Raw genomic sequence first — 19,044 nt, forward strand, 5'->3', positions numbered from 1 at the left:
GTCTGAAGGATTATAGAGGCATTTACAGGGCGGCTGATGACTCCTCCATCACCACAAGGAGAGAAACAGAGACACCTGCTGCACAAATGGAGAGTTTGTCACAAAAAACTCTCCTGTGATGTTTTGAGACATAAAAATAAACATGTCTGACACAGTTATAAACCTCAACAAGCTGGAAATGTGCCATGTTTGAGCTGTACTCAATGTAGTGTCGTGATTCAAGGAAATGTTTCCCTAACATCTCAATCTGCAGAACCAAATATGTGGTCTACCTCTTTGAATGTCTTTGAGAATTAGCATATATAGGAAACTAAGGGGGAGTTGAAAACTAGGATTTCTGAACATAAACGTAACATGAGGAATAAAAGTTTCGAGGTTAAGGAAGAAAGTGTTATTTTTTTACTTTGAAACACTGATTTGTGTCAGAGAGTGAGTCAGAGGATGTCCTGAAGCTGAAGTACGAGTGAAAATTGATTACAGCCATCATAAGAAAAACAAGAGGAAATAGCAGTGATTTCCCTAATATATTCCCCCAGTGTGACCCACTGTACCCCTAATGTGTTTGTACCAGACTGGCTCGGATCAATCCGGCTCTGCTGGGCAGAATCAGCGATTTTAGGTCGCAGGGGGGGGAGAAGTTCATTTCAGGATCAAACTGACAGACGGCTGGAAAAATATCTTGCAGTGAGCTGGTGGGTTGAATCTTGTCAACGCACAGATAAGGACAGTGCTTGGGTGCAGTTTGTTTTTGTTCCTACTGATTATGATGTTTCATATCATTGGGTGTGAAGCTGTAATGTCAAGTCTAGCCTCAGACGATGAGTTATCACGCAGAAGCATTTAAAGGTATTTAGATGTTTGAAGAACAACAGCTGGCAAGCACCCTAAACCAATGTGATAGATTTACTGTTAAAGGGATAAAACAACATGTCACGTGCGTGAGAGCTTAATTACATCCAGAGAGGAGCAGCAGAGTATGAAATCGGACATGATGACTCATTGACTGCTTCACTATAGTAGAAAACTATCGATCGTGCAAGGCCTGTGTGGATAACTGATTGGTATTGATAATGTGCAGCTGCAGAGACTGTGCATATGGAGCAAACAGACTCCAAAAAATTCCTAAGCATGTGGTGTGGACCTGCAAAGCATCTGTTTGGAAACAGCTTGGTTATTTACTCCTACACTTAAAGTACACACCCAAATGAATCACCAAAAATACATTAATCTTTGCTGTTGAATGCATGCACCATTCCTGTTTGGAAAGGTAGTTAAACTGGATTTTATATCCAAACAAACCCATGAAAAATGAGTCCTGACCTGCAAACATCGAGGTCAATATCTGTGTAAAACCTGGTTACAACCCCATGGTCGTGAGGCCATGAGCTAAACGTATCGCTGAAGCTGACGGTATTGACGTTCTCTGGGTTAGAGAGGTTGGCAACCTTCCCTTTAGCAGCACAGTTGTTCCCACTTTGTTTCTGGCAACAGCGAAGCAGAGGCGGGTCACTGAAGTTTTTTGGTGATGTGCAGGGACCCATGTGGAGGGCGCTAACGATTTTCAAAAACTTTTTGGTGACCGTGTCAGGCCTGCATGACCCGAGGAGATTTAGCGCACCATCGGCAGTCTGTCCATGCTGCTGCTGCAAGGTAAAATGGAAACGCCATGTGGTTTATATAATAACGCAGCTAAGGGGAATGGTTTTATTAGGACCAAAACAGGAGAGCTGGACGTACAAGTCACCTCTCTCTTTCTCTACTTTGAAGATATCTTTTTTGCAAATATGTGACGCCGTACATTTTTACTTCACTTTACTTCAAGTTTTTTATGACTTAATATTTCAATTTTCTATTTGAGAGGTACTGTCATTTTTTATTCTTTCATTGTTATTGGAAATCTAAATTATTATTTAGATATGTAACTATTTCTTCTGCTTTTATATTGTGTAAATATCTCTTTGCGGTCTGTCTTAAATTCCAGCTTTTTTCCCTCAAAAGGTGTACTGTACTTCTTGTTACTGTATGTTCATCTAGATACCGATTTTTTAACTGTTTCACCAGATTTTCTTCCCTAATAATTTCGTCTCCGACTTTCTACCAGTCATAATGGCAGAGTGAAGATGGGGGACTGGAACTTCCTTGGGGGGATTTTGGAGGAGGTGCATATCCATTCCACTATGGTAGGCAAGATCTGGCTCACCATCCTGTTCATCTTCCGTATGCTGGTCCTCGGGGTGGCGGCTGAGGACGTGTGGAATGACGAGCAGGCTGACTTCATATGCAACACCGAGCAACCCGGATGCAGAAATGTGTGCTACGACTTGGCTTTCCCAATCTCTCTTATTCGTTACTGGGTGCTGCAGGTCATTTTTGTGTCTTCTCCGTCGCTGGTTTACATGGGCCACGCTCTCTACAGGTTGCGGGCGCTGGAGAAAGCACGGCAGAAGAAGAAAGCTCTGCTGCGGAAGGAGCTGGAGTTGGTAGACGTGGAGTTGGCAGAAGCCAGGAAGAGGATTGAGCGGGAGATGAAGCAGCTCGATCAGGGGAAGCTTAACAAAGCTCCTCTGAGGGGCTCTTTGCTGCGCACCTACGTGGCTCACGTTGTCACTCGCTCTGTTGTTGAAGTGGCCTTCATGACAGGCCAGTACCTCCTTTATGGCTTCCACCTCTACCCGCTCTTCAAGTGTGAGCGAGATCCTTGCCCCAATGCTGTTGACTGTTATGTCTCCAGACCAACAGAGAAAAGTGTCTTCATGGTGTTCATGCAATGCATCGCTGCGATTTCCCTCTCGCTGAACATCTTGGAGATCATGCATCTGGGTTACAAGAAGATTAAAAAGGGCATCTTGGACTTCTACCCTCACTTGAGAGACGAGAGAGATGAACTGGATGACTACTATACCAACAAGTATAAAAAAGAATCCGTTGTGCAAATTTGCCGAAAGGCAACAGTCGCTTCTGCACCCAGCGACTACAACCTCTTGATGGAGAGGGTGCAGGGAACAATCACGTACCCAAACCCTATCAAACCTTCAATTTCTCTACCTCTTCAGGGCGAGCTGGCCAAACAGCAGGATTTGGATGATTCCAGATGTTCAGCTCAAAGCCCAACAGATTATAATTGCACCTTGACTACTAACGAGCCCTGCTCGCCGTGCTGCGACTCCATAATCAACCCAAAGCAGGACGCTGAGAACTTTTTACGTCAACCCTTACAGGGTAAGGAGGATGACAGCAGTGAAAGAGGGAGCCCAGACTCTCCAAAGTGCCCACAGATGGCACCTCACTCTTCCTCCTCCTTCCCCACGTTGCCGGTTAGTGCACTGAAGAGGCCATGGAGGGCTCATGGCTCTTTAAAATGCTCCACAGTGTTGGAGAGCAAAAGCTCTGACACAGATTCATACGGGGGAGCAAAAGCAAGTAGCGGACCTCTGTGCTCTCGAACGCAGTCAAAATCAGATGTCAAACATCAAAGCCGGCCCTCCACCCCAGAGTCACTGGATGACTGCAGCTCAGGATCCAGGGACAACCCCAGACCGCCTTCCTCCAACTGCAAAACATCGATGGCAAGTAATACGAGCAGCAGACGAGCACCGGATCTACAAATCTAAACTACAAATGTTAACCTTGCAATCTATATTAGAGTCTACATTTAATAAATCACGGATTTAACGGCACTCTAAGCTGCCTTCAAACTATTTTTCTTTGTGTGTTTTCAACAATTCAGTCTAAATAACACGGCATGCTTTAAAAACTCACTGCACTTCAGATAATGCAACATAATAAATGCTTTTGGTGACATTACAATAAAAGAACAGACTTTTTACTTTTATGTTTCTGGAATAAATGTTTGTTTTCTGCATGTTTTACTACTAAAATAGCATTGGTGGTCTTAAAAATCGAGTGTACGAATGCATTGGGCTAAAAATAGATGAACTGTTGCATAGTGGTGACAAAACATAGTAGAGAAAGTCAAATATCATTTCACTATGAAGGTATTCTGACTTCAACCTTGTAATAAAACGTGTTGGATGCAAACCAGCTGCTGAGAAACAGCAATAGGTACCATAAAAAGAGACGAGACGTCTTTTTTTGTTTTGTTTTAAAACGTTAAAATACAGCAGTGTAGATAATGAAACTGGTTCAAGAACCTAGAGTTCATTTACTCCTGATTCAAACTTATATTTCTGAGTTTTTGAACCACTTCTTTTTGTCACATCTGGGCTCATGTATGCACGTAACAGGCAAGAATGTGAGTACGTATCAGGATGTTATTGAAACCGAACATAAACAAATTATAAATAACACTCCAGCAATTCCATAGTGTATTAATCAATGAAAACTTTGGAGTATTTTGATAGTATAATAGTATATAGGCCTGATATACCTCTGGTTTGTTTCCATCAGTGTCAAGTCATGACAGTTATGAACCGCTGATGGTAATCACAATATCAAAATCCTCTGATACTCAATAAAAAGCCCAGATGGAAACATTGGAAAATAGTTAAATCAGTGACACAACATCTGGATAACAAGACTGTGCTTTATTTGACCAGCGACTTACATTTCTGAGCTTCTTCCAACTGTTTACTTACACCAGACCTTTGCAAATAAAAGTGTCTTGGTCCACACTGTCAAGTGAGTTAAGACAGAGCGTTTGTGTTCATATATTATCAGCAGTTTAATCTTAACACTGGTTATTGAAGAGAGCCTTCAAAAAGAAAATAAAGCACTTCTGCTCTGAGACTGAACAAACAAGAAAACTTATTTACATTCATGTACAAAATAAGTTAGATTTTAAAGAAACAAATTAGTAACTAAGATTTACAAAAAAAAAACAGCAACATGAAAGTTCTTGGTTTTCACTTAACAGTGTCGTTTTGTCTTTAGACTCAAAAATGTCAGCAATATAAACAAGAGCAAGAAAAAAGAACATTTGTCAAAGCTCTGCTGGGGTCTAATCAGCTGTGGCTCCGTCTTCTGGTTCATAACGCCGCAGCTGCAAAGATGGAGAAGAAAGTATGTCTACGTTACAAACACTAAACAGCATTTTGATCCATCGTGTCAGACAACACAGCAACACGAAGATGACAGAACTATCATAAGACAAGGATCTGCTGACCAGAGCTGGAACATATCAGTGAATACTTGATGACATCTCTGTTTATGTCCAATTTACAAATTTTACACAAATTACTGTTTCTAGATGTTTATATTCATTCACAACATCAATAAAAAAAAGTTAAAATCGCTGTGTAATCCCTAAATTTAACACTGAAAACTTACACCTACAATCATATTATGGAGTACATAGAACTGGAGAGACAGCGCCCTCCTGTGGCCCTTTAGTTTGGTGGGAACCAGCAGACGTTTACCTTTGTCTTGAGGTCTTTGTTTTCCTCTGCCAGACGCGCACACCTCTGCCTCAAGTCAATCACCTCCTGCTGCAGAGCCTCGGTGTCGGCTGAAGCCAGGCCAGGGGCACCGAGATGCTCCTTGACAAATCTGGACGGAGCTGGTTAATGAATCTACAGCAAGCAGCGGCCTGAACATTTATTTATTTATTATTATTATTCATATTATCATTATCTTTAAGGATTAGAGTGGCTCAACTCACTACCACCCAAACCAAGAGTTTATGTAGCCACATAACGGTCTGGGAGAGTCTGGTCGCATGTATAGAAGGATACTCGAGAGCATTAGTCGGCTTTTCTTGTTGTTCATACAAACTCACTAGAACTGAAACACAGAAGAAGTTAATACACCTGCACAACAATAACTGACTGGGCTGGAGATCAAATATAAAGTACTGACCAAACCTGATACAGAAACTGTCAGTCGTCAATAAATGTCTTGTTTGTTTTTTATTTGTTTCCATATTTTTGGGGTTAAATAATAACTTATTATTGTATTTATTTAGGCAAAGGTCTCGTGCTGCTAATTTTAAAGCAAAATTAAAAGAATGCAGTTGAAGATTTAATAATTTATTGTTTCTCCTGCAGGCATCGGACAAAACTAGTCTTAATTACTCAGCGGTTACATTATTATTTTGGCATTAGATGATAATTTGGTGTTTACTCAGCACTTTGATATTTTGCTGTTGACTGGTGTTTTCAGTTCAGTCACTAAAAATAATAATAAAATGTTGTCAAACATTTATAATCTTCATCAGAAGCGTTGTTCGTTGTGTGATTAACTTTTATTGTGAAAATGTTTCCAGTCAGTCACACCTTCCTGTGTCTAACGGTGATGATCTGAACCTTAAAATCTCTGCTGGTTAAAGCAACGTCGTGTAACTTTTCTACCATTAAATAACAGTTTAAATCATGCTGATGCTACACTGTAACTTTGTGCTCCGGGTACGATCACCCACGAGAAGTACGTAACGCTTTACAGCACACACCACCAACTTATTTCATTGATTTTGGTGAAAGTGGATCATATTTTAAATGGAGAAAATGTTTCCTGCTTTCTCTCTGATGAGTCTCTAAGAGTTTCCTGATGGACAGTGAAGTTGGTATTTTTCAGTTCACTCCTACAAAACTCCTGCAAATCTGTCAGTGTGCCATACCACTGGTAAGACTGTCAACAACACCGGCTTTCTCCAGGTATCTCCGAAACTGTTCCCTCTTTGGGTCTGAAGCCTTGAAGGAGGAAAAATACATAATAAATAAAAGACATTTTATTATCAAGTGATTATAAAACTGTAACATACATGTCAAAACGCATGGAAATGACCCTTGTTGTCATTTTTAATCCAGTTACGGGATAAAAAAATCAGTTCAAACTGACCTGCAGCTGTTATTTATTATCTTATAGGTTCTCTCCATAAACTAAAAACACACAGGTGCTGCTCTACTCACTAATTAAAACACCTTGAAAACCTTGCAGGTGTTTCGGTTTAACGAGCGACCCTGTTAACTGCCGACCGGTACCCGAATGCGTCCGCGGTTGTCGTAGTTACGGCAGCCGTTAAAAAAAAAAACGACACGTAGCTGTCTTTTTTTTTTTTTTTTTTTAATTTTTTTTATATTATTTATTTTATTTTCTATTTTTGTGTCAAAAACAAACAAACAGACTTGGTTCGTCTTGTTTTGACAGCTACGTTCATTCGCGGGCGGACCAGTTAGCACGGTCGCTAGTTAAACCGTTACACCCCATTGGCTGCTAATATTAGCTTAGTCAGCCAGCCAGACAGACAACAAACAGTTCCTCACAGAGCGTTAGTGTGAAAGTAAAACGACAGCAAACATACTCACTCTGTAATGTGCCATGTTGGTGATGTGGACTGTGACGCTGACTCTCTTCTTGTGGACGTTTTGTTTCTGTTCGTCACGTTACAAAGTTTGAGACGCAGCTGGAAGTTAAGTTTCGTTTACAGTCTTCTTCTTCTTCTTCTTCTCGTCACGACGGTTGGCTTCAAGTTTAACGGCGCGTTACCGCCACCTACCGCTCCACAGGGAGTACTACAAGATAGATAGATAGATAGATAGATAGATAGATAGATAGATAGATAGATAGATAGATAGATAGATAGATAGATAGATAGATAGATAGATCAAACCTATGTAGGCTATTGTTTTTTTTATGATTCAAATTTACATTTTACAATATTAAACTAAGAGAACAGTGGGAAGAAAAAATAAATAAATAAAAGTCAAGATAACAGATGCACAATCTTATTTTGACAATAAAACATAAAAATAACCAATAGAAGAATGAAATAAAATAAAGACATAACAACTCCCAGACAGACACATCAGTCCATGCTCAATATGTTAAGCAGTCCATTCACCGGGAAACAACCACTATGCTGTTGTTGGTCCATGTGAATTTCACTGTCTAGACTTCCGGAGAACAGATCCCTACTGGTCTCCCTCTTGCTCTTGGACTCTGAGCCCTGCCTAATTCTGGGGTGTGTGGCTTAATCAGCCAATCATAATTAGGCCGTAGCGTAATAAAGGGTCAGGTGTACTTCGGCCCCCCCTCTTGCTTGTAGACACGCCCACCTCCTGGTCGCCTCACTCCGTGCTCACACGAGCAGGTAAGTCAGCGGTAGCTTCATTCTCATTTTTAGATGTTGGCTTGGTGTTTTACCGTCCAGATGAAAGCATAAAGCTCTCCTCCGAGCGTCAGTCTCACCTGTCGGTATGTGCACCTCATGATAGCCTGTTAGGCTCGCACACAGGTATGAACACTAATTGTTTGTTTGTGTCAGGGCCATGTCGAGAAGCCTTGCTGCTGTTTTGACTCTGCTGCTGTGAGGTCCGGTCATCCTGAACGCCACGGTCTACCGGCCTGTGGTGTGGATCAGTGTGGCGTCGTGATTAACCGGAATCAAACACTTTATTAACAGGGTCTCACTCTAATTGTTTATTTATTATTCCGACCCAGGTTTGGATGGATTGCGGGTTGAATCTCAGCTGTTTGTCTTTCTGTTATACGGTGATTTCAGTTATTCAGTGATTTAATTACTTAATTGATTTACTGTTTAACTGGGTTGTTTTGTTGTTTGTTTGTTTGTTTGTTTTGGTGCAGTTTCTTGTTTCTTTTGAGTCGTTGTTTTGGGTTAAGTTTGGTTAGGTCCTTGATTTATTTATTTTAACTACATTGATTTTGTTTACCTGAGCCAGTAGTAGACTTACTGGCAGCTGGTATTGTTTCCTTTCGTTGCAACTTAGTTGCTGCCAATTCATGGTTGATTGTTTTCTTTCTTTTCTTTCTGTTGATTGTTTCATCTTGTCCTTTCAGGTGCCGAGAGCTGAAGGTGGTGTTCCTGGTGGTGGGCCCCCTTATGTGTGTGTGTGTGTGTGTGTTTGTGTGTGCGTTTGTGTGTGCGCGTGCGTCGGGCACCCCTGATTTGTCCCTCCTGTTCCGTGTGTTTGAGTTACACAGGTGGTCCAGGTGCTCCTTCCCTGGGATTCCTCTCACTGTGTTGACCCCCCTTCATCACCACCAGTAGGCCTCAGCCCTGATAGTGTTCCCTCCTCCTGGTATGAATGGTTGGTTTTAAGTAAATTAGTCTTGTTAAATAAAATTGTATTTTTAAAAACCGGAACCACGTCTCCATGCCACATTTATGACGAACCTGGCTGCCTTATAGCTAACGGTGCAATCTATTTCCTCTGGTGTAATTCCCGAGGTGGCGTTGTCGGACAATAGTACTAAGTATTTCCTCCATAAGTATTTTTCCTTTTTGTTTTGCTTCCTCCCTATTGCTCGTGCCGCCACGTCTGCATAACATCCAGTCCACCTTCATTTCCATCCCGCTCCCCCAAAAACGGCCCATTATGATCAATGTATGCAGAGCTACCCTGTAAAGAATACAGTCTTAAAAACATTCCCTATTTCTCATTATATGTATCAGTATCATTTGTTATACTATAGGATATTCTTTCAAAAGCAGCTACTTTACCTAACTCCGTGAGCCAGTCTTGAAATACCGGGCCCTCTGCATCTTTCTACTGTCTCATTATCATCTGCTTACCAATCATTATACTTGTCTGAATTCCGGTTGGTTAAGGGTTTCACAATATGGGCCAAGGGTTTGGGGTCACCTAATATGTAAAGACTGGGGCAGAACTCAAAATCCACTCTTATGACCTCTGTGATAATTTCATGAACCCTTTTCTTATGTAGGCTATTGTTAATTTCTCTATATTAATGATGATATTTCTGACGGCATTTAAAAGCACCATACCAATACTTTTATCCTCCACATCTCTGCGTTTGATCTGCGGCTCATCTCTGCGGTCTGTCAGCAGGTGGCAAAACTTAAGAAAGTCTGTCTTTATTAGATCCTCCAGCGTGTTTGTTATACACTGTTTGTCATTTTCCAGCTGCATACTGTCTTGTTTTGATGCACGGTGGTGCGACAATGGTGTACAGGAAGATTACGCACCTAAAGGAGATTTGAATGCTGTCTGTAAGTGAGTCCACCCACGAACAGCAACTGTCCAGTAAAGATAAAACCTCTGGCACGGCACGCCTGTCCACATGTTGACACAATGTGAATTTAAAGAGGTTGTCTCTTTCCCCTTATTGACCTCATTATATTGCATAATGTTTTAATTATAAATATCTACAGCCTCTTCGATTTTTGATCTAGATTTATCCACTGTTTATACTTTTAAAGGGACACACCAACGATTATTGAAAGAATTAATCACATTTTTATTACTTTGTATATACATTTACATTTTTTCAAACAATAAAAAAGTACAACAAAAAATAGATCATCAACATCAGTGACTTTCACAATCAAATGTTCAAGTTAACAACTCACTGACAAAAATAACAAACTATTTAAATTGTTTACATGGAAAAATCTGATGCTATAGATCTGTGAGGTGCATGCACCGTCTGAACTGTTTGAAGTCTTTTTCTAATTTTTGACATTCCAATAAAAATGAACCATGTTTAATATTATGAGGGTTTTTAATATTTTCAAAGTTTTCTAGTGTATGGTAGGCATTATATACCTACTTACTGACTATCCATAAAAACAGTTGGGAATTTGCAAATTTCAATTTTCTCAAAATGCTCCTTCACAGACAAATGCTGTGTTTAATTTAACATAGTCATCGTATAGTTATCATATAGAAAAAGGTTCAGAAATAATATTAATAATAACACAAATTTCTTTTCATTTGAAGGATTCCTTGATTAAATACATCAGTGCTGATCTGTACGAATCAAAGAAGCCAGAAAAACTCGGGTATGATAAAATACATTAGGGCAAATGAAATGAAAAGTGAAATAAAGGTCAGCACGATAGCCGATAGACTCTTGTTTAATTTTAAGACATAAATCAGATTCATCAATATAGTTTCAATCCATATTTTTCCCTGCACTGGTCCTTAAAGTTTGAGAATCACTACAGTAGTACAGGCTATCACTGTACCCATTGTTCACAGTTATGTTTACTATCTCCGAACCATGAAGTTCACCTGTGACCCATAGTCCAAAATGGAGTTTACTGTTAGATACAATTTGTGTATGTGACGATTGTCATTCACACCAGACCACAGGTGACTTCTGATGACAGTCAAGTGGGCACAATGGCTTGGTACGGCCAATCCTGCTTTAGGCTATATACCTGGATCTCCCTACAAGTCAGTCAGAGCCTCTTGGATGAGAGGTGAAATGTCTCCACACACACGAAACTCCATTCATTCAAAATATAACAACCACACAGCAATGAGAAGGTTTTATTGTCAATTTCTCAGGAGAAAACATTTTGAATGACACAAATTTATATAAAATTATAAAAAATGTTAAAAACGGGCTCTTCCAAATTGGGACCTGTTTAATAAAAACATTACATGTCATTCATTTCATCACAAATCTAAACTAATTATAGAGTAAAATTAAGGTCAATAGCTCTGATTGCATGCAGATTTTTAAAACCCCATAGATACATAGGATTTATGTTCCTCAATTAAGGTATAGAAAAAACACTGACTGTTCAGGTAGACTGTGTGTTTGGTCTAATGCTTGTTCTATGGATTTCACCACAACATTTCCTATTTTTTATTCTTGAGGTCGTCAATGAGAAAGCGCTCGTTTTTCTCAAGGCTTTCATAGAAGATATCTTTGCAGGCTTTTCCAGCTTTAAGGCAACGAGAGAAGATCTCCCGCATCATCTTCTGAGTGGTAGGCAGCTTCCTGATTTCATCATACATCTCTTGTTGGATGACTTTTTTAATGAGAAGGTAATCCAAAATGGGTGCAACGTTGCCCACTCTGTTGATCAGCTCAAGCTGATGTTTATCCACAAAGTGCTCTGAAGAAAGAGACATGAACCCTGCTCATTACAATATACTATATTCTACTTCTGCTTTCTATATTTAAAATATACATGGCTAAAACAAATGATAAAAACAGAGGATACACACCTTAAAGGAACAATATGTAACTTTGTGTGAAACACTGAGTCTAGTAGTTAACGGGGATTGCAACCCAAATTCAGACTATTGGAGAGTCGTCTCCACCTCTTCCCCAAACTTCAGGCTCACACAGGTTGCCAGCAGGCACTCTGGGTCCTTCTGCATGTCCAATATTTACCTGTATTTTACCACATTTCTGGTCATGAAGCTTTTTAGGTTGGGTAGAAACATTATCTCTTTTGAACAGCTTCATTTGTTGGCTTCATTGCTTTTAGTACGCTGTGTTTGTGTCAAATTTGTTTCATATCTGGCAACCCGGAGCGTCAACATTTGCAGTGTACGGGATCCCACAGGATCGCCAAGAACAAAACAGACAGACTTCCTGTCCAGAGTGCAACTTTCAAAAGGAGAACATACTGGCTGTAGTATTGTCATCAAAAAGCCAGTATCTTTATTTAACATGAATGATAATTTCATGCTTTAATACGGTAAATACCTTATTACATATTGTTCCTTTAACATTCTGTGCATTGCACTCAGTCTTTATTCTACTCTATAGAGATAACTCATTTACATACTTCGCTTATAGATTTATAGATATACATATATATATAGTTACTCCTGACACTATTCTACTCACCATCACCATCACCATCACAGGAACCCGAATGTGCACTCGCAGATTGTGCACTCATGTCTTTAACTGCAAAAATAGGAAGCAGAGTTGGATTTCAAGGTCTTTCTGGAGCTCTTTTCAAGTTGTCCTTGGCTCTTTGGGCTTCTAACTACCTTAATGACTGTCTGTGCTGGAAATCTTGCAAGAAGCTCCTGTGCATAGCCAGTTTATTATGGAGTGATATTATTATAGCTCAACAATATATATATTCTATTTAGATAACTCATTTACATTTTTAAATTAGTTATATACTCGTCACTATACTACTCACCGTCAGCGTCAGTGCTACCAGAACCAGGTTTTGCAGATTGTGCGCTCACGTCTTCAACTGCAAAAATAGGAAGCAGATTCTGAGAATTACAATTTGAGATGCCGTACATTCACTTTGGTTCAGCATTCACATTAACAGAGTAAAGACTAGCAGTGTTGTCACTCGTTGAAATGTGACTTCATGGTTGTGATGAGCTACCCAGCTTTTGGTTACCATCTGGCAGATGTTACAGGAGCAGCAGGCCATCAAGATTTATAATCACATCTCATAACAGGAATACATGCAATGCAGTACTTCTGTCATTTTACTCTTACACACAATCCTCAATTTTCATCTATTTAAATAGTACGCTCACATTCACTCATACAATGGTATTTCTTCTATACTCTGTATACAACTGTCATCAATTTTCCTTGTCAGGGTTGCAGGCTGACAGAGAGACAACCACACTCAACCTATGGGCAATTACCAATAAATTAACAAGATAGCATGTGACTTTGGGCTTAGGGTACCAAAGTGGCTAGCAGCCACCCTGTATACAACACTTATTTCTGACCAAGTAATTTGGTTGGACAAGAGGTAATTCTTGAGTGCTGATATAGAGTATAACAGCACTGGGACTTTTAATTGAGTGTGCCTAAAAGAGCACACTGTATACTATTCCCCATACTTAATTTTATTGAGTGTGCCTGAAAGAGCACACTATATACTTTTCCCCATACTTCATTTTATTGAGTGCGCCTGAAATAGCACACTACATGTTATTCGCTGCGCCTATTATTGAGTGTGCCTGAAAGAGCACACTATATGTCATTCACCGCACTTATTATTGAGTGTGCCTGAAAGAGCACACTATATGTTATACACCGCACTTATTATTGAGTGTGCCTGAAAGAGCACACTATATGTTATTCACCACGCTTATTATTGAGTGTGCCTAAAAAAGCACACTATATACTATTCCCCATACTTAATTAGTGTGGATGCCCAGAGGGCTATTGTTATTTTATTCTTAATTCTTATGTTTCTTCCGTGTTGTTTTTCGGTTCGCTTCTCCTCCCGCAGTTTTGGTCGCACATACACAAAAAGTTATCAAAACAACTGGTATGCTATGACTTTTTTTTTTTTTCTTGCCTGACTGGAGAGTTTTGCCAGACAGTTTTCGAATTATTCGGCAAAAAATCCCACCAATGTTACCTTATGAAGAGGCTAGAGTGCGTGACATCATAGCTAGAGTGGAGAGGGAGAGAAAAGCCTGTTGAAAAATACATTTGTAAACTGCTGCCGAGGCCGCAAATGTCACTGTACAGAAATAATTTTAACTCTAACCCTTGGCAACCTCAACCCTGCCTGGGGGAGGCGAGGGGGGAGGGGCTATTTTCACTGTCTTTTATATAATCAATCACTATCAAGACTACATTTTTAATGTCGGCTATTTTATCATTTTCTCTAGCAGACACACACACGACACATAGACAGACACACGCACACAGACACACGACAAAAGTGTTTTTATTTCGAAGGGACTCTTAAGTTTCAAAATAAAAGACTTTGTGAAACTCTCTCATTAACAGACACAAGACCACACAAGCACGCAATTTACATTCACATTTAGATTAGAGAGAGAGAGAGAGAGAGAGAGAGAGAGAGAGAGAGAGAGGCGGGAAAAAAGTGACTTCCTGATTGTTTCACAGCGGTTACATTCAGCGCAACACGTTTCCTTGTACTGCTGACCCTGTGTTAAACTACATACAACAAATTAAAACTGAAACTGATGCCATGAAGGCACTTTAATCTGTCTTAAAACAAGAGTCACAGGTTCACATGTCTCTGTGCTGTCATTAAACAGATAAAACAATGTTCGACTGAAGGCTGACTGCAGATCGGGGTCTCTGTTCAGGCGCTCAAAAGTAAAAGTAAAAGTTGTGCATGTAAAACTGTCTCTCATTCTGCATCAAATCAATATAAATGTATTTACCTAAGTCCTTTGCAGCACCAAGGCAGCCAATCTCCTTCAATAACTCCTCAGTCACCTTAACAGCACCGTCCTCGGTGAAGGTCGAAACCAGAACATCTGCGAGGTCCATGTAGTTTTTATCCTTCACCATGGCGCGCCTGACGCGCGACTCTCCCTTACGGTCCAAAAGCTGGTGGCGGAACTTCTCCAAGTGTTCTGGCTCCAGGTCCTCCAGCGCGTCAGCAATGCACCTTCTTTTTGTTTTGGGGGCCATTTCTCACCTCTAGAGACCTCAGACTGCGGTCCTGGTCGTGTCCAAAGTCTTCTTCCAGATCAGCACAAATAGGAGGAGGACGCCCAGTGCTCACTTCACTTCCTATATATACATACACACATACATATACATATATATACATACAGCTTTGGTTTATGTAAAATATAAACTATACTGCTGATTTCTAAACTCTTACATTATGTTTAAGAAGATCCATTCATTCAAAATATAACAACCACACAGCAATGAGAGGGTTTTATTATAAATTTCACGGTAGAAAACATTTTGAATGACACTTGAAAAATACATTGGGCAGAACAAGACATAAAAAAATATATTTTAGCTTATTTGGCATGAACTCATTATTGATCAAGGTTGTTTAATTTGATATAAAATGATTAAAATGTTAAAAACAGGCTCTTTCAAATTGGTACTTGTGGAATAAAAAACATTACATGTATGGTGAGACTGTTCATTCATTTCATGACAAATTTTATCTCTGATTAATCTAAAACTACAAACATAACATAATTATAGAGTAAAATTAAGGTCAATAGCTCTGATTGCAAATAGATTTTTAAAACCCCATAGATACATAGGATTTATGTTCCTCAATTAAAGTATAAAAAAAGCACTGACTGTTCAGGTAGACTGTGTGTTTGGTCTAATGCTTGTTCTATGGATTTCACCACAACATTTCCTATTTTTTATTCTTGAGGTCGTCAATGAGATAGCGCTCGTTCTTCTCGAGGCTTTCATAGAAGATATCTTTGCAGTGTTTTCCAGCTTTAAGGCAACCAGAGAAGATCTCCCGCATCATCCTCTGAGTGGTAGGCAGCTTCCTGATTTCATCATACATCTCTTGTTGGATGACTTTTTTAAAGAGAAGGTAATCCAAAATGGGTGCAGCGTTGCTCACTTTGTCGATCAGCTCAAGCTGGTGTTTATCCACAAAGTGCACCTCTGAGGAAAGAGAGACAAAAATGACGAATGACTGATTGTATTTGAAGATGACGTGAAAAGGCAACTTAATGCACAGGTTTAATTATAAGATGCTATATCAGTGTGTGTGTGTGTGTGTGTGTGTGTGTGTGTGTGTGTGTGTGTGTGTGTGTGTGTGTGTGTGTGTGAGCTATAACATTGATTCTCAAACAGTGATACATGAGCTCTCTCTTGTGGTACGCAGAGGAATAGCCAAAATATATTGAGAAACAAATACATTGATAAATAAAAAAGCATATAATACTATTTTAAAACTAAATTTCAAACAGAAGAAGCTATATTGTTGCTAAAATGTAATTTAAAATTTGTTTTGTCTTTCCTGTAATACATTTTGTTTCAGTGTAAGCCGTTTCCAGTCTTTATGCTCAGCTGTCTCCTGGCTCTACCTCCATTCTTAACACACAGACATCGGAAAACTATCAACCTTTTTATTCAGCTACCTAAGAAAAAAAGTTTAAATTCATTAGTAGCACTTAAGCAGTTACACTACATGTAACTTAAGTAAGTACAACAAGGTTGTCTGACTGCTGTTAGTTTTTGGTCTGATTAATGGTTGTGTATTGATTACTGATGGGGGATTTTCAGGCTAATTATCAGCTAATAACTTGGTCTGAACGAACTGTTGTAAAATAGAAATATAAGTACGTTTTATGGTGAGATTCTGTTTTTTTTTAATCTTATCAGTGACAGATAACAGAGTACAAGACATTTACCGTCTGCCATGCTACCTCCACCGGTTGCTCCTCCTGAAACAAATTAAAGGAGAATTAAGATGGTTGGTCAAAATTGTACATACACTGTACAGTTCTGTGTCATTCCACTTTATTGCACATATTTGAGTTAATACAAATGTCACATATGTTTAACTTATTTCCGTAGGTAGAAAGAAAAAAATAAACTTCATCGTCCTGAATTATAAAACTAACATTTGTTGTTTATGAAAAGACTAAAATGGTAAGACTGATGATAGTCTACACGTTTTGGTGAGTTACTAAGACAATTTTAGTCTTTAGATAACTCATTTACATTCTTAGATTATAGATTATAAATGTATAGACAAATATTTACTCTTGCTGCAATACTACTCACCGTTGCCGCCAGATTGTGCACTCACGTCTTCGACTGCAAAAATAGGAAGATGGGTCAGATTCTGGGAATTACAATTTAAGATGCAGTACATTCACTATGGACTAACATTTCAACAGAGTGGACAATAGCAGTGGTGGCAGCAGACTTCTCAACAGGACCAATACTCTGTATACCACTGTCACCTATTTTCCTTATCCTTATCAGGGACAGTGGGACGTGCACGCTATGGGCAATTCAGAGTCACCTATTAACCAGTTAACACGTCATTTCACTGTGAGAGGAAGTCGGAGTACCTGTAGAGAACATGTGAACTCCACAGAAAGGCTGAGGGATTTGAACCAGGAACCTTCTTAGTGTTTACCATTGCACCACTGCCCTCTACAGCTATTGGAGGTGGAGGACACAATCCTTTCCCATTAATATACTATCTAGTACACTGATACATATTTTATTCATGTCACCCCAGTTTTCACAAATGTGTGCAAAAATTCTTGTTTATATAATCATTTATTTATAATAATATAATTTATAAGAATTGTTTTACCAGCTTCAGCTTATTTTTATCTTGTCAGACCCTGGCCCTGTGTGAAACTACAAACAACAAACAAAACTGATTTCATAAGAGCAGTGTGTAAGTGTAATCTTTTTTAAATCTGTCATATAGATAATGCTATTGGTTGTCATCCTGCACAGGCTAACCATGTCTCTACAGGGTGTTTAGAGTTCTGGGAAATAGACAAATTCAGCCTCTCTTAGAGGTGGAGCCACGATCAGCTCACTAAATGAAGAACCCAATCTGTTGTTTTTTTCGAAATATAAAGGACGATTTTAGCTTTTGCTTGCAGCAATAATGTCTTTGTGCTGTTATTAAACAGATAAAACAATATTCGACTGAAGGCTGACTGCAGATCGGGGTCTTTGTTCAGGCGCTCAAAAGTGAAAGTAAAAATAAAAAAGTTGTGCATGTAAAACTGTCTCTCATTCTGCATCAAATCAATATAAATGTATTTACCTAAGTCCTTTGCAACATCATGGCAGCCAATCTCCTTCAATAACTCCTCAGTCACCTTAACAGCACCGTCCTCGGTGAAGGTCGAAACCAGAACACTAGCGAGGTCCATGTAGTTTTTATCCTTCACCATGGCGCGCCTGACGCGCGACTCTCTCTTACGGTCCAAAAGCTGGTGGCGGAACTTCTCCAATTGTTCTGGCTCCAGGTCCTCCAGCGCGTCAGCTATACACTTTCTTTTGGTTTTGGGGGCCATTTCTCACCTCTAGAGATCTCAGACTGCGGTCCTGGTCGTGTCCAAAGTCTTCTTCCAGATCAGCACAAATAGGAGGAGGACGCCCAGTGCTCACTTCACTTCCTCTTAGAAACAGAGGAAGAGCGTTTACAAAACACCATATATGGTTAGTGATGGGAATCGAGAACCTCAACCTCTCCTCACATTTTTCTATGTGAACAATTTAACTAGTTTAATTGGTATTTTTGTCAGTGAGTTGTAAACTTGAACATTTGATTGTGAAAGTCACTGATGTCGATGATCTATTTTGTGTTGTATTTTTTCATTGTTTGAAAAAATGTAAATGTATATACAAAGTAATATAAATGTGATTCATTCTTTCAGCAATCGTTGGTGTGTCCCTTTTAAAAGTATAAACATTGGCTAAATCTAGATTAAAAAAAATCCAAGAAACTGTAGATATTTATAATTAAAACATTATGCAAGATAATGAGGTCAATAAGGGGAAAGAGACAACCTCTTTAAATTCACATTGTGTCAACATGTGGACAGGCGTGCCAGAGGTTTTTTCTTTACTGGACAGTTGCTGTTCGTGGTGGACTCAGCATTCAAATCAGGACCTCCCCTTTAGGTGCATAATCTT

General features: G+C 39.4%; 4 protein-coding genes across 5 annotated transcripts; 1 reads left to right on the top strand and 3 right to left on the bottom strand.

The window, feature by feature from the left end:
• The first annotated feature begins 1,362 nt into the window (after positions 1 to 1,362).
• Positions 1,363 to 4,707, top strand: gja9a (gap junction protein alpha 9a). Its single transcript, XM_010738172.3, has one exon. The coding sequence runs from the start codon at positions 2,121 to 2,123 to the stop codon at positions 3,609 to 3,611; it is 1,491 nt and encodes a 496-aa protein (XP_010736474.3). The 5' UTR covers positions 1,363 to 2,120; the 3' UTR covers positions 3,612 to 4,707.
• Positions 4,526 to 7,466, bottom strand: LOC104924721 (c-Myc-binding protein). Its single transcript, XM_010738168.3, has 5 exons — positions 7,260 to 7,466; positions 6,572 to 6,644; positions 5,691 to 5,739; positions 5,376 to 5,505; positions 4,526 to 4,999 (listed from the first exon to the last, which is right to left on the bottom strand). The coding sequence occupies exons 1-5, from the start codon at positions 7,272 to 7,274 to the stop codon at positions 4,958 to 4,960; spliced, it is 309 nt and encodes a 102-aa protein (XP_010736470.1). The 5' UTR covers positions 7,275 to 7,466; the 3' UTR covers positions 4,526 to 4,957.
• Positions 7,467 to 11,194: 3,728 nt separating this feature from the next.
• Positions 11,195 to 15,155, bottom strand: LOC104924727 (apoptosis-associated speck-like protein containing a CARD). Of its 2 annotated transcripts, none has more exons than XM_027286419.1 (4): positions 14,814 to 15,155; positions 12,836 to 12,892; positions 12,535 to 12,591; positions 11,195 to 11,785 (listed from the first exon to the last, which is right to left on the bottom strand). In XM_027286419.1, the coding sequence occupies exons 1-4, from the start codon at positions 15,064 to 15,066 to the stop codon at positions 11,526 to 11,528; spliced, it is 627 nt and encodes a 208-aa protein (XP_027142220.1). In that variant the 5' UTR covers positions 15,067 to 15,155; the 3' UTR covers positions 11,195 to 11,525. The 2 variants fall into 2 exon arrangements, with proteins under 2 accessions (XP_027142220.1, XP_019130213.1); XM_019274668.2 differs by having other exon boundaries at positions 12,529 to 12,591.
• A 151-nt stretch (positions 15,156 to 15,306) lies between these two features.
• Positions 15,307 to 18,521, bottom strand: LOC109142120 (apoptosis-associated speck-like protein containing a CARD). Its single transcript, XM_019274678.2, has 4 exons — positions 18,170 to 18,521; positions 17,158 to 17,190; positions 16,782 to 16,814; positions 15,307 to 16,029 (listed from the first exon to the last, which is right to left on the bottom strand). The coding sequence occupies exons 1-4, from the start codon at positions 18,420 to 18,422 to the stop codon at positions 15,767 to 15,769; spliced, it is 582 nt and encodes a 193-aa protein (XP_019130223.1). The 5' UTR covers positions 18,423 to 18,521; the 3' UTR covers positions 15,307 to 15,766.
• Positions 18,522 to 19,044: the final 523 nt, after the last annotated feature.

This window comes from Larimichthys crocea, chromosome XIII, assembly GCF_000972845.2.
Source record: "Larimichthys crocea isolate SSNF chromosome XIII, L_crocea_2.0, whole genome shotgun sequence".
Lineage (NCBI taxonomy): Eukaryota > Metazoa > Chordata > Actinopteri > Sciaenidae > Larimichthys > Larimichthys crocea.

Bases quoted from the DNA above. Each gene is read 5' to 3' on its own strand.
- LOC104924727 (XM_019274668.2), bottom strand. From the start codon at position 15,066: ATGGCCCCCAAAACAAAAAGAAGGTGCATTGCTGACGCGCTGGAGGAC. The intron at 12,592-12,835 runs GTGAGTAGTATA...CTATTTTTGCAG, and splicing joins TGGTAGCACTGACGCTGACG to TTAAAGACATGAGTGCACAA. The intron at 11,786-12,528 runs GTGAGTAGAATA...CTCTTTCTTCAG, and splicing joins CTGTGATGGTGATGGTGATG to AGCACTTTGTGGATAAACAT.
- gja9a (XM_010738172.3), top strand. From the start codon at position 2,121: ATGGGGGACTGGAACTTCCTTGGGGGGATTTTGGAGGAGGTGCATATC.
- LOC109142120 (XM_019274678.2), bottom strand. From the start codon at position 18,422: ATGGCCCCCAAAACCAAAAGAAAGTGTATAGCTGACGCGCTGGAGGAC. The intron at 16,815-17,157 runs GTGAGTAGTATT...AATTTGTTTCAG, and splicing joins TGCACAATCTGGCGGCAACG to GAGGAGCAACCGGTGGAGGT. The intron at 16,030-16,781 runs GTAAATGTCTTG...CTCTTTCCTCAG, and splicing joins TGGAGGTAGCATGGCAGACG to AGGTGCACTTTGTGGATAAA.
- LOC104924721 (XM_010738168.3), bottom strand. The intron at 5,740-6,571 runs GTATGGCACACT...TCTGTGTTTCAG, and splicing joins TGTTGACAGTCTTACCAGTG to TTCTAGTGAGTTTGTATGAA. The intron at 5,000-5,375 runs GTAAACGTCTGC...CCATCTTTGCAG, and splicing joins ACAAAGACCTCAAGACAAAG to CTGCGGCGTTATGAACCAGA.